The sequence below is a fragment of the Macaca nemestrina genome, chromosome Y, assembly GCF_043159975.1.
Source record: "Macaca nemestrina isolate mMacNem1 chromosome Y, mMacNem.hap1, whole genome shotgun sequence".
Taxonomy (NCBI): domain Eukaryota; kingdom Metazoa; phylum Chordata; class Mammalia; order Primates; family Cercopithecidae; genus Macaca; species Macaca nemestrina.
In genome coordinates, this window is record NC_092146.1 from 5,003,508 (window position 1) to 5,018,270 (window position 14,763).

Here is a 14,763-nt window from a genome sequence, read left to right on the forward strand (position 1 = left end):
TCGTCTAACCTTTTTTCAAGGTTCTTAACTTTCTCGCATTGAGTTAAAATATATTCCTTTAGCTCAGAGGAGTTTGTTATTTCCCATCCTCTGAAGCCTACTTCTGTCAATTTGTCACAATCCTTCTCCACCCAATTTTGTTCCCTTGCTGGCGAGGATTTGTGATCCTTTGCAGGAGAAGAGGCATTCTAGTTTTGTAATTTTTTTCTTTCTTTTTTTTTTTTTTTGAGACAGTATCTTGCAATGTTACCCAGGTTGGGGTGCAGAGGCTCGATCTCGGCTCACTGCAAACTCTGTCTCCCAGGTTCACACCATTGTCTTGCCTCAGCCTCCTGAGTAGCTGGGACTACAGGTGCCTACCACCATGCCAGGCTAACTTTTTTGTATTTTTAGTTTCACCACGTTAGCCAGGATGGTCTCGATCTCCTGACCTCGTGACCCACCTGTCTTGGCCTCCCAAAGTGCTGGGATTATACGTGTGAGCTACCGTGCCTGGTGGTTTTTGGAATTTTCTGACTTATGCACTCATTTTTCCTCATCTTTGTGGATTTGTTCTTTGCTGTTGGTGGCCTTCAGATGGAGTTTCTGTGTGGACTTCCTTTTTGTTGATGTTGATGCTATTCCTTTCTGTTTGATAGTTTTCCTTCTAACAGTGAGACCCCTGTGCGGCAGGTCTGCTCGAGTTAGCTGAAGGTCCACTCCAGATCCTGTTTCCCTGGATATCACCAGCGGAGGCTGCAGAACAGCAAAGATTGCTGCCTCTTCCTTCCTCTGGAAGCTTCTTGGGCACCTGCCACATGCCAGCCAGAGCTCTGCTGTATGAGGTATCTTTCAACCCCTGTTGGGAGGTATCTCCCAGTCAGGAGACACAGGGGTCAGGGACCTACTTAAGGAGGCAGTCTGTCCCTTAACAGAGTTTGAACGCTGTGCTGGGAGATCCGCTGCTCTCTTCAGAGCCAGGAGGCAGGAATGGTTAAGTCTGCTGAAGCTGTGCCCAAAGCTGATCCTTCCTGAAAGTGCTGTGTCCAAGGGATACAGAGTTTTATCTTTAAGTCCATACTGGGGCTGCTGCAATTCTTTCAGAGATGCCCAGCCCAGACAGGAGAAATCTAGAGAGGCAGTCTGGCTACTGTGACTATTTAATAAATGATGTTGGGAAAACTGGCTAGCCATATGCTGAGAACTGAAACTGGACCCCTTTCTTACACCTTATACAAAAACTAATTTAGGATGGATTAAAGACTAAAACATAAGACCTAAAACCATAAAAACTCTAGAAGAAAACCTAGGCAATATGATTCAGGACATAGGCATGGGCAAAGACTTAGGCATGGGCAAAGACTTCATGACTAAAATACCAAAGCAATGGCAACAAAAGGCAAAATTGACATACGGGATCTAATTAAACTAAAGAGTTTCTGCACAGCAAAAAAAAAAGCTATTATCAGAGTGACCAGGCAGCCTACAGAATGTGAGAAAATTTTTGCAAGCTATTCATTTGACAGAGGGCTAATATCTAGAATCTACAAGGAACTTAAACAAATTTACAAGGAAAAAACAAACAACCCATCAAAAAGTGGGTCAAGGATATGAACAGACCCTTCTCAAAAGAAGACATTTATGCAGCCAACAAACATATGAAAGAAAGCCCATCATCACGGGTCATTAGAGAAATGCAAATCAAAACCACAATTAGATACCATCTCATGCCACTTAGAATAGTGATCATTAAAAACTCAGGAAACAATGATGCTAGAGAAAATGTGGAGAAATAGAAATGCTTTTACACTGTTAGTGGGAGTGTAAACTAGTTCAACCATTGTGGAAGACAGTGTGGCAATTCCTCAAGTATCTAGAATCAGAAATACCATTTGACCCAGCAATCCCATTATTGGGTATATACCCAAAGGATTATAAATCATGCTGCTATAAAGACACATGCACACGTATGTTTACTGCAGCACTGTTCACAATAGCAAAGAGTTAGAACCAACCCAAATGCCCATCAGTGATAGACTGGATAAAGAAAATGTGGCACATATACACCATAGAATACTATGCAGTAATGTAAAAAGGATGAGTTCATGTCTTTTGCAGGGACATGGATGAAGCTGGAAAACCATCAATCTCAGCAAACTAACACAGCAACAGAAAACCAAACATTACATGTTCTCACTCATGAGTGGGCGTTGAACAATGAGAACACATGGACATAGGGAGGGGAACATCACACACTGGGGCCTCTTGGGGTGTGGGGGACTGGAGAAGGGATAGCATTAGGAGAAATGCCTAATGTAGGTGATGAGTCAGTGGGTGCAGCAAACCACCATGGCATGTGTATACCTATGTTACAAACCTGCACATTCTGCATATATATCCCAGAACTTAAAGTATAATAAAAAAAGAAAAATAAATCTTCCCTTCTTATAATCAATGGAACCTTAAATTTTAGCTGGCAGTCTTTTCTTTCTCATTCTTAATGATCTTAGTTTTGGTGAAACTTGGTATATAATTGTTTATGACTTGCCTCCTTACTGAATAAAACACTCCCATTCTTTGATTTTGACGTTTCTGATTCATGGCATCTCAACCCTAAGAACTCAGTGGATGTCAACACTGGGTAAAACAACTGATAAAATAGCTGTCTTCTTTGATTTTGATGTTTCTGATTCATGACATCTCAATACTAAGAACTCAGTGGATGTCATGATTGGAAGTATGCAGTATGTGTTGGGGTCATAGAAAAGTGAAACATCATTGGCTTCAGGGATTAATCAAGGCTCAAAATATAAGTTGTTTTGCATCAGTATGTGTCCTGAGATATGCAGTCTTTCTCTGCCTGGAAATAGGAAGCAAAAGGAGGTTTTCATTTTACTACATGTATAATTATCAAGTAATCTCTTTTGTGATTTTTGCTTTTTGAATTGTCTTTCAGACTTATAGATTTAATTTCCATTGACAGTCCTTGGAAGAAGTTAGATGTGCAATCTTTAGGTATGCTTGATGGACAAAGAAACTGATACACAAGGAGAAGGGATTTATATGCCCAGTATCACATAGTTGGTTAGTGCAGTATAATATCTAAAATCCAAGTGGTGTAGCTTTTAATTATGTTTCTTTTCTGCTGTATTTGGTTTTCCCTCCTAAACCTATTCTATGTCACAGCACACACAGTATAGGATGAAGTTTTACATTCTTCATCAGGATATAAAAGATGAACCTATGTTGAATGTAAAGTTCTTGGCCTGATCATCCCTGCTTTGACAGGCTTACCCTTAAAAGACACATAAGTTTAAGTGGCTCACAATCGTAATTAATTAATGGCACTTCAAGGAAAGAAGGAAGACTTAAGGAAATATTCCAATACTACTGAAAAGAGAACTCAGAAAGTAGGAGGGCTAACATGATCCTCTCTCCTATATAGGGATTTCTTGCACTCAAAACTTTTTTATCTCGTCACTGCTCCGCAACCTTTTTTTTTTTTTTTTTTTTTTTTGAGGTGGAGTCTCCCTCTATTGCCCAGGCTGAGAGTGAAATGGCCGGATCTCAGCTCACTGCAACCTCTGCTCCCAGGTTCAAGCGATTCTCCTGCCTCAGCCTCCCGAATAGCTGGAATTACAGGTGGTGCAGCACCAAGCCTGGCTAACGTTTTTATATTTTTAGTAGAGACGAGGATTCATCATCCTGGTCAAGATGATCTCGAGCTCCTGGTCTTGTGATCTACACTGCTCAACTTCTCAAACTGCTGAAATTACAGGCATGAGCCACTGTGCCTAGCCCACAACCTTGTTTTATGCCTTAAAATTTAGAGTGATAATTAAATGCATCCCTTTAGGAATTGGAACAGAACCTCTACCTGCCTGGATATGTCTATAAAGTAGTTGAAGGTCTTGAAGGAAGCTGATGAGAGCTAAACATGAAAGGGACATAATATGCCCCAGATATGTTTTGGGGTGGAAAAGGATCAACACATATAATTTAGTACCATTTAGCAATCTTTTGCTTTAGCATATCAGAACAATAGCGCCCCCAATTAGAATACACTTGTAAAGTGGAAATAAAGATGAACTTTGTTGCTATTCTTTAAAAACAGAGGAATGTCTTTTCTTTTTTGGCAGATGATGGTATACTACAGCCTTAAAAGAATAAAGTTAGATTTGAATGCCATGTTCTAGGAGTCATAGATAAGATCACCTGTATTTGTTTGAGAATCCTATTAATGAATTATCCCGGATTCATTAAAATGGAATCCAAACTGAAAGATGGACTCAATTTTTATAGCAAGATGATGTGCTATTTGGAAATATTTTCCTATGAGCACTATAGTGTGGCTCTTAGGTACTTTGTTTTAGGGTAGTTGTCAATTCTTTAGGGACACTAAAATGGCACTTGCAGTAGTATGGCTAGTGGGTGAGACACTTGGGCTTTTTCTTCTAGTCGGTACAATCTGATTCACTGAGCAAATGAGAGATGGTCATGGCTCAGTCAAGGGTGGTCATGGTGACAGGTTGCATATGCGGAATGAGAGAAAGAGTTGAATAAATACTGTTGCCAGGGCTTTTGTCCTTAAAAACTAGGGTAAGAAAGTTGGAATATATGAGATCTGGAATATGTGTCAGACTCAGATAGCTTCAGGGGTCGGGTGGGGAGAAAATATAGACCAGAAGTTTGCTGTTGAGCGTGGTATATTTCTGATGCAAATGGACATCAGTGTGAGATGTACTGTAGGCAAATAGCCACAGGAGTTTGGAATTTAGGTGAGAATTATTGGGAAATAGAACAAATGCCATGAATGATGGTACTGTTTCATAAAATTCAATGAGGTAACAGAAAGAAAACAGGTCTTTGAGTTAAAATCACAGCAACATAAGAGGGATGGGGGGAAGAAGAAGGAGACCAAGAGACGCCAATAAGGTGGGAGAAAACACAGGGCAGTGTGGTGTTCCGATAGCCAAATGATGAAAGCTTTTCAAGAAGAAAGAGGTAATCAGTTGCGTCAAATACTGCAAGAACATGGAGACTTTAAATTTGATCATTGGATTCTGCAACAGGGAGCTCATTGTGGACTTTGACAAAAGCAGTGTTATTGGATGGCAGAAGAAAATGCCTATGGATTTTTATAATTGTTATGAGATTTTCTTTGCCAACCACTATATGATGGGTGCAATCTGCATTGTATCAAATTGTATAGTTCCGGAACATAGTTTTTTTTTTTTTTTTTTTTTTTTTCCTTTTTTAAGCACTGAGACTCAGTTTTCATGTAATTTTTATATTACTCCAGGGAGTATCAAATTATTCTAGACTCAGTTGTAGAAGAATTGATGAGTTGTGAAAATTTATGGGACCAAGACTGGAGATTATTCAGAATGATTTAAAGACCTAAGTCTGAAAAGAAGGGGTAGGCGCCGGGCGCGGTGGCTCACGCCTGTAATCCCAGCACTTTGGGAGGCCGAGGCGGGCGGATCACAAGGTCAGGAGATCGAGACCACGGTGAAACCCCATCTCTACTAAAAATACAAAAAATTAGCCGGGCGCGGTTGTGGGCACCTGTAGTCCCAGCTACTCGGGAGGCTGAGGCAGGAGAATGGCGTGAACCCGGGAGGCGGAGCTTGCTGTGAGCCGAGATCGCGCCACTGCACTCCAGCCTGGGCGACAGAGCAAGACTCCGTCTCAAAAAAAAAAAAAAAAAAAAAAAAAAAAAAAAAAAGAAGGGGTAGGCAAGTAGGCACATAAGCAGTTAGGGGAGTATCATGAAAGTTGCAAAAGCATTAAATTTAAGTAAAAAGAATTTTCTTGAATGCATGTAAAGCACTTAACCAGTATCTGAAGATAACACACATTACATACACATTGGCTACTTTTACTATGAAAGAGGAAGACAAGGTCAACGTTTTTTAATTCTATGGCAGGTCAGTGAGATGCGGACTGAAAGGGCTCACAAAGTTTTGTAGTTAGGAAGTCACCAGAAATCTGTTTGAGACTTTCTGTGCATCAATAGTAGGTAACACATACAACTCTGGGTTATAGAATAAAATATAAGGAGGAAATTCAGACCACATACATGCAACTCTTTCTGTAAGTTTAAAGTCTTTCCCTAAGACTGTCTCTAGAGCATAGAGGAGAGAGAGGAGACTGTGGTTAGGGGGATTTCATGGTTGAGAAACTGATTTTTGTGTTTTACCTTGGAAAGACTGGAATACATTTATATGCCAGGGGGCAGGGAGGAATGTTAAGTCAGAGATACATGGAGCACAAACTGGATAACTAGATTTCTGGAGTAAGGAACTAGGGCTGAAGGAAATTTCAATGTGGAGAGGGAGAAACTCATGCATCTGAAGATGCCAACTCCAGTGTCCAGCATGATCCAGAACTGGCCTTCTCACACTTGGTCATGCACATGAATCATCTAGGAATCTGCTTTAATGCAGATTCTGATTAAGCAGGTATGTGGTGTTCAGTAGGCATATGGTATTCAGTAGGTATATGGTGCAGCCAGGAGAGTCTTTATTTCCAGCAAGCTCCCAAGGGATGCGAATGCTGATGAACCAAGGCCTAGCCTTTGAGTAGCAAGTATGTGGATGTACTTCTTGGGTACTGGGGTGCCCCATTTTTAGGTATAGTCATGTTTGTGCCTATGATACCATATGCTTGTAGAAGGGGAGGCTGGCGCAGGAGGATTGCATGAGTCCAGGAGGTCAAGATGGCAGTGAGCCATGTTTGTACCACTGCATTCTAGTCAGGGTGACAGAGTGAGACCCTGTTTTAAAAAACAAACAAACAAAAAAGCCCTAACATGAAGTTTTCTACCAATTCCATGAAACCTTCTGTGATTGCTGCTGTGATAGTCTACAGGGACAGTGTGTGAATTAGCTTAAAATGATTAAAAATCAGCAGATGAGTCTGGGCTGAGTGGCTCACACCTATAATCCCAGTGTTTTGGGAGGCCAAGATGGGAGGATCACTTGAGCCCAGGAGTTTAAGAGTTTAAGGTCAGTCTGGACAACAAAATCAGATTCCATCTTTTCAAAAAAAAAAAAAAGAGCAGACATGGTGGCACATACCTGTGGTCCCAGCTAGATAGGAGGCTGAGGCAGGGGGATTGCTTGAGCCCAGGAGGTTGGGTTTCAGTGACCCATATTTGTGCCACTACACTCTAGCCTGAATGACAGAGTGATACCCTATTTCAAAAAAACAAAACAACAAAAAAAGAAAAAAATAGCAGATAAAAATTGTTCTTTATAAATAAAAGCAAAAATACTGTTTTATTACTAAAGATGCATAATTGTAATTGTTGCTTTATTTTTATTCCCCAATGCAGTCCAAACATGATAGCAGGAACAAAGTTTAGTATTCCTGTGTCATGTAACTAGGAGAATGATGGACTCAGGTTAAATGAATCAATGAATGAAGAGAGTCTCCTTTTATCTGAATTGACAGAGCTTTCATGGAGGAGTGTGGAAGGAATTCTAACATCTATCTTCTCTAAGAAGTAGAATGAGAGGTTTCCTTCTGGCTCCTGTATGGGCTTAAATTTTATCTACTTATTGAGACTTTTATATGTTATTTCAAATTTTTAGTAGACATAGGGCTATTCACATTTTCCATTGCTTTTTCAGTAGCATTTATATTGCCTGAGACTTTGTAGAAAGTGAACTGTTTGATGCAAGTTATCACATTAATAAAAATAGGGTAGTTCATATTGCCTAATTCACCTTTATTGTTAGCATTTTGATGTCTATTAGGTCAGTAGTGATGAAATTTTTTGCAATACTGATATTGATAAGTTATGTACTCTCTATTTCTTTCTCGATTCATCTGGATAGAATTTTGTCAATTTTAGTGCTCCTTTAAAAAATAACTTTTTCTTTTGTTGCTTTTCTTTATTTTGGTCATTTCCTATGCTGTTGGTTTTTGATCTTTATTTTATTTATTTATTTTACTTTTGCTTAATTTTGAAGAGTTTGACCTTCTTTATATACTATCTTATTGTGGGAGCTTAGATAGTTGAGATCTTATTTTCATTTCTTATGTAAGAACTTTATGCTATAAATTTTGCCCTATGAACTACTTTAGCTAAAACCCACATTTTGTGTTATAGCATGTTTTTGGTTTTACACAGGTAAATTTTCTAATTAGTTTTGTAATTCTATCTTTGAGTTTCACACGAAGGCATGGTTTATTTTGTAAATATTTGAGAATTTTAGAGGTATCTTTCTATTGATTTCTGGTTAAGTTACCTTTTCTTAAGACAGTACTTCAGATTTCTATCTTCTTGAATTTTTTCAGAATTGCTTTTTGGAACACAGTATGTTTGGTCATGAATGACTTCAGGTGTGATGTGAAAATGTTATAAATGTATACTTCCATTGTTTATTTCCTTCATTTGCATTAGTGTTAAAAGTCATTCTTCTACATTTGTTGCAAGCTCCACATCACATTTTTATCATTTGTGCTTTAAATTTATCTTCTTTTAGAGATATAAAAACAAAAAAAAAATCATCTTTTTAATATAATCACGTATTTATTATTTCCAGAACTCTTCATTGTTTGTGTAGACCCCAGTGTTCATCTGTTACCATTTTCCTTTTGTTTTTAACATTTGTAATCGGGGTAGTTGTTATGGATCCACTTTCTGTATATCTGAGGTAGTCTTTAAGACATCTTCAGTTTTTTTTTGTTTTTTTGTTTTTTCGTTAAGATGTGGTCTTGCTCTGTCACCCAGGCTGGAGTACAGTGGTGCAATCTCGGCTCACTGTAAGCTCCCCTTCCTGGGTTCACACCATTCTCCTGCCTCAGCCTCCCAAGTAGCTGAGGCTAGAGCTGCCCACCACCATGTCCTGCTAATTTTTTTTGTATTTTTAGTAGAGACGGGGTTTCACTGTGTTAGCCAGGATGGTCTTGATCTCCTGACCTTGTGATCCACCCACCTCAGCATCTTCAGTTTTTAAAGATATTTCATGGGTATAAAATTTCAGGTTAATTTATTTTAAAAAATAGTATTTTAAAGATATCATTTCATTTTCTTCTGTCATGCATATTTTCTGAAAAATCTTTTGACATTCTTATTGTTTTACTGTTTATAAAGTGTCTTTTTATTTTTCTATCTGCTTTGAAGATTTTCTTTCTGTATCTGGTATATGAAGCATATGATTAAATATACTTTGATTGAATTATCTTTGTTTCTTCTGCTTAGGGGTAACTGAGATTCCTCTAACTATAGACATAACATATTAATCAAATTTTTAATTTAGTGTTCAACGTTATTTATTTGTCCCATCTTCTCTCTTCTCTCCTTCTGGGACTCTAATGATACATATTAGACCAGCTTATTTTGTTTCATGGGTCAATGAGTCTACAATCTGTTGTGTTATATTTTGTTTTTGTTTTTTTTTCTTTTTGGTCATTTTCCATCCTCTGCTTCATTTTGATAGTTTTTTTTTTTTTCTTTTTCTTTTTTTTTTTTTTTTTGAGACAGAGTCTTGCTGCCCAGGCTGGAATGCAATGGCGCAATCTCTACTTAGTGCAACCTCTGCCTCTCGGGTTCAAGCAATTCTCCTGCCTCAGTTTCTGAAGTAGCTGGGATTACAGGCATGCACCACCATGTCTAGCTAATTTTATACTTTTAGTAGACACAGGGTTTTTCCATGTTGGTCAGGCTGGTCTTGAACTCCCAACCTCAGGTGATCCTCCTGCCTTGGCCTTCCAAAGTGCTGGGATTACAGGAGTGAATCACCACACCCAGCCCATTTTGATAGTTGTTGTTTTTGTTTGTTTGTTTTGTTTGTTTTAATCATTGTGTCTTTGCTTTTCTTTTAAGTAATCTTGTCTTCCATAGTGTCTAATATTTTAAAAATCCCATTTGGCATATCTTTCATTTCTTCCTATTTACTTTTAGAAGTTCTACACAGTTCTGTTCTGTATCTTTCATTCCTTTCCTCCCTATGTCCACATTTTCCTCCACATTATTGGGCATACGGAGCATATTTGTAATAGCTTTTACATGTCCTTCACTGTTAATTTTATCATCTTTATAATAATGTCTCATTCTGCTTCTGTAGATCTTGTTTTTCCCATCTTGTTTACGTGCCACAATTTCTTTCTTCTTTGCACAGTGAATTACTTTTGGTTGGATCTCAAGTTTTTGTGTTTTGAATTTTGCTATATCTTTCTAGAAAGCTTTAGACTTTGTTCTAACATGTAATTAAGTTCCTTTTGAGATTTGTTTTCTTATTTTGAGGTTTCTTTTAAGTTTCTTCAGGTAGGTTCAGAGTAGCCTTTAGAATTGCCTAACTTATCCCATTACTAAAGTCATATCCTTCTAAGGACTCTAGCCATCGCTTCATGAGTTGCGCATTCTCTCCACTCTGACTGTCTGAAATGTGGGTTTTTACTAGAATGGTTTCCTTTATTGATGTTTGGTTGTTCTTTCCCTAGACTTACGCAGTCTGAAGCCATGCACATTCAGGTCAGTATTCAGCTAAAAATGAAGAAGTCCCTCTGAACCTCTCCGTGTTTCTCTCTTCATGCAGTTTCATCCTGCTTGATAGTCTGCCCACAAGAGCTGGCCATCTCAGCCTCAAGCTTTAATCTGTTTCTCCACAACTTGAAAATATTGCAGAACTATCTTGGGATCAGCCATCCTTGCACTGTAGATTTGAAACTGGATCAAATCATTCATTTTTTCATTTGTGTCCTTTCAGATTTTCTTGTCTTGTGCCAACTATTGTCCAATGTCTGAAGAAAGTGGCTGCATGTACAAGAGGCCTTCAGAAAGTTCATGAAAAAATGTAATCAAAAGCTAAAAATAAAACATATAAACATTGTTTCCCAAGATAAGCTCTATCAAGCTTAAGACACTTTTTAATTTGATGTTACCAGCCACTTAGTCTATACCTAAAAAACTGAGTGTCCTGGGAATTTAACCATGTCAATGGTAGATTTTGAAAAATATTCACTGAAGAAAAATAGATGCCCTTTAAATATTCTTATAAGAACAGGAAACGAAAACAAGTCAGAAGGAGACAAATCAGGACTGTAAGTTGGATACCTAATGATTTCCCATTGAAATTCTGGCAAAATTACTTTTGTTTGATGAGAGGAATGAGCAGGGACATTATTGTGGTGGAAAAGGGCTCTCTCCTGAAGCTTCCTTGGGCATTTTTCTGCTAAAACTTTGGCTAACTCTCTTAAAATACTCTCATAATAACATATATCCAGTGTTCACTTTTGCATGAGGTTTTAGCATCAAAATGAGACAAATTTGTCTTGTTACATTGAAAAGTGAACTATAGGACTATACAAAGTTTGTGCACAGCCTCTTTAAGTTAACTGAAACTGACTTACTGTCTGCGCTTGCTTATCAGAAAATAATCTTTGTAAGGCCAGTCTTCTGTCCAATCAGAGAGTTGTGGAAGTCTGAGTTGTGTGCTACAGTTGATAGCTGCAATTGTTGACAAGTTTTTAACTCTCTTCTATCCCTTCTCATCTCATTTCATTGTCTCACTACCTTGTCTTCATGCTCTTGTATTGAATTAATTTTTTGTTCATCTCACTGTGCTTTGGGAGTGAAGCATTCAGAAATTGGGAATCACCCTAATATGTCTTACTGGGAAGTGTAAGATTGCATTTTAGAATATTCAGGTTATTTATAAACATGTAGAATCATGAAATCTAATAACCAAACACAAAAATTTAGACAGCTATTCACCCAGCAGATTTCTATTCTTGGCCACACATTGGGACCAGCAGGGATTCTTTCCAAAGTGCAGGGTGCAGAAGTAAGGGGTCAGTAGTTTACCCAGGACGTCAGTTTTAGAAGCTCCCTGGGAAATTCTGATAGGGAAGCAGATTTTTTCTGGGTGAGCCTAATCTTATTTTACCCTGAGATATGGTGGGGCCCTCAGAAAACACTGGCTGTCATCATTGCCCAAACTCATGTGTTTTGTGATTTGAGCTATATTATCTCCCTGAGCTGATGTTTCCCCATTTGTAAAATGGAAATAATAACAATTGTGGGAAGTGGGAAGAATAAGTGAGATGAGAAAGTAAAGCAACTGGGGTAGAGTGAGGGATGTGGCAGACATCAGCATCTCTTGGTGATTAACTGCCACTGCTAATGATGATGGCAATGATGGTGATGGTGGTGGTGGTGACAGTGGTGATAATGATGGAGCACTCATTTCAGGAAATTGTATATTCGAGGTTTCATTGTAGTCCACAATCCTGGTTGTTGGCTAGGAGCGGGAAAAGAAGCCCCTCAATCCCTGGCTCTTTGCAAAGGCAATTATAATCCTATGGAATTGACATGTGGTATAAGTCTGTTAAATGGAACCAAATGCCAAATACAATGTCCTCTTCAAAGCTGAAGCCTTGTATTTGTGTGATTTTAAACACATTAAGGTAATTTCCTGAATTGGACGACTTTATCATCCCATGATTGCTGCACAGATTATTTTACAGTACAATACCTTGCATTTTATACCAAACTAGAAAAGATGATATTATCCCTCATTTTGAAAGCATTCAGGAAACGTTACCTACTTTTGATAGTATTTAATTTTATTTTTAGCCACCTGCCACAGGTGGATGAGTTAATGTTTTAGTCATTTTCTTCTTAGTGAAGCTTCACATATTATCCTGGTAGTAAGGCACTAAAAACCACATTTTACTTTTTAGACCTTAGGAGATGACATATAAGACAGATTTATGAGAATTAATTAATACTGCATGTTAATATAAAATATGACATGTATCTATTCCTAAACAGATGAGGGATTTTTTTTTTGTTTTTCTTATTTGTTTTTTTTTTAAATATAAAAGACAACTTAAAGAAAGAAAAAGCAAACTTCCCATAATTAAAAGGTAAACAAACAAAAGCAACAACAACAAAAAAACCCAGTGCCTGGGTACAGCAGCTTGAGGTCCTAATTTAGTAGGTCTAGAATGGCATCTGGGCTTAGACATATTTTGAAACTCTTTAGGTGATTTAATGTGTAGGTGGAAATGTGATCTTCTGGAACTACACTGTCCAGTATGGTAGCCACTAGTGACATGTGGCTATATACATTTAATTTAAACTAATTAAATAGTATTAAGAATTTAGTTGCCTAGTAACAGTTGGCACATTTCCAATGCTCAACTGTCACATGTGGCTGGGTTGGTACTTACCATCTTGGACAGCACAGAATAACTTTTCTTTTTTTTTTTTTTAATTTATTTATTATTATTGTACTTTAAGTTGTAGGGTACATGTGCATAACGTGCAGGTTTGTTACATATGTATACTTGTGCCATGTTGGTGTGCTGCACCCATCAACTCATCATTTACATCAGGTATAACTCCCAATGCAATCCCTCCCCCCTCCCCCCTCCCCATGATAGGCCCCTGTGTGTGATGTTCCCCTTCCTGAGTCCAAGTGATCTCATTGTTCAGTTCCCACCTATGAGTGAGAACATGCGGTGTTTGGTTTTCTGTTCTTGTGATAGTTTGCTAAGAATGATGGTTTCCAGCTGCATCCATGTCCGTACAAAGGACGCAAACTCATCCTTTTTGATGGCTGCATAGTATTCCATGGTGTATATGTGCCACATTTTCTTAATCCAGTCTGTCACTGATGGACATCTGGGTTGATTCCAAGTCTTTGCTATTGTGAATAGTGCCACAATAAACATACGTGTGCATGTGTCTTTATAGCAGCATGATTTATAATCCTTTGGGTATATACCCAGTAATGGGATGGCTGGGTCATATGGTACATCTAGTTCTAGATCCTTGAGGAATCGCCATACTGTTTTCCATAATGGTTGAACTAGTTTACAATCCCACCAACAGTGTAAAAGTGTTCCTATTTCTCCACATCCTCTCCAGCACCTGTTGTTTCCTGACTTTTTAATGATCGCCATTCTAACTGGTGTGAGATGGTATCTCATTGTGGTTTTGATTTGCATTTCTCTGATGGCCAGTGATGATGAGCATTTTTTCATGTGTCTGTTGGCTGTATGAATGCCTTCTTTTGAGAAATGTCTGTTCATATCCTTTGCCCACTTTTTGATGGGGTTGTTTGTTTTTTTCTTGTAAATTTGTTTGAGTTCTTTGTAGGTGCTGGATATTAGCCCTTTGTCAGATGAGTAGATTGCAAAAATGTTCTCCCATTCTGGAGGTTGCCTGTTCACTCTGATGGTAGTTTCTTTTGCTGTGCAGAAGCTCTTTAATTTAATGAGATCCCATTTGTCAATTTTGGCTTTTGCTGCCGTTGCTTTTGGTGTTTTAGACATGAAGTCTTTGCCCATGCCTATGTCCTGAATGGTACTACCTAGGTTTTCCTCTAGGATTTTTATGGTATTAGGTCTAACATTTAAGTCTCTAATCCATCTTGAATTAATTTTCGTATAAGGAGTAAGGAAAGGATCCAGTTTCAGCTTTCTACTTATGGCTAGCCAATTTTCCCAGCACCATTTATTAAATAGGGAATCCTTTCCCCATTTCTTGTTTCTCTCAGGTTTGTCAAAGATCAGATGGCTGTAGATGGGTGGTATTATTTCTGAGGACTCTGTTCTGTTCCATTGGTCTGTATCTCTGTTTTGGTACCAGTACCATGCTGTTTTGGTTACTGTAGCCTTGTAGTAGAGTTTGAAGTCAGGTAGCGTGATGCCTCCAGCTTTGTTCTTTTGACTTAGGATTGTCTTGGAGATGCGGGCTCTTTTTTGGTTCCATATGAACTTTAAAGCAGTTTTTTCCAATTCTGTGAAGAAACTCATTGGTAG

The 14,763-nt window shown here is 38.3% G+C and overlaps 1 protein-coding gene across 16 annotated transcripts in view; it reads left to right on the top strand.

Moving 5' to 3' along the window:
* Positions 1–14,763, top strand: part of LOC139360963 (thymosin beta-4-like) — a 226,246-nt gene that overhangs the window by 145,547 nt on the left and 65,936 nt on the right. For 5 of the 16 annotated variants that reach the window (XR_011618533.1, XR_011618535.1, XR_011618534.1 and 2 more), the window contains one exon: positions 10,435–10,465. The exons of 9 other annotated variants lie outside the window; for them this stretch is intronic. Coding sequence is in view for 2 of the 7 variants with exons in the window: in XM_071089467.1 (XP_070945568.1) it covers positions 10,435–10,449 (15 nt within the window). In the remaining 5 variants the exon portion in view is untranslated. Of the gene's footprint in view, positions 1–672; positions 825–10,434; positions 10,466–14,763 lie in introns of all 16 variants that reach the window. 2 more of the 16 variants (XM_071089468.1, XM_071089471.1) reach the window with 1 other exon arrangement.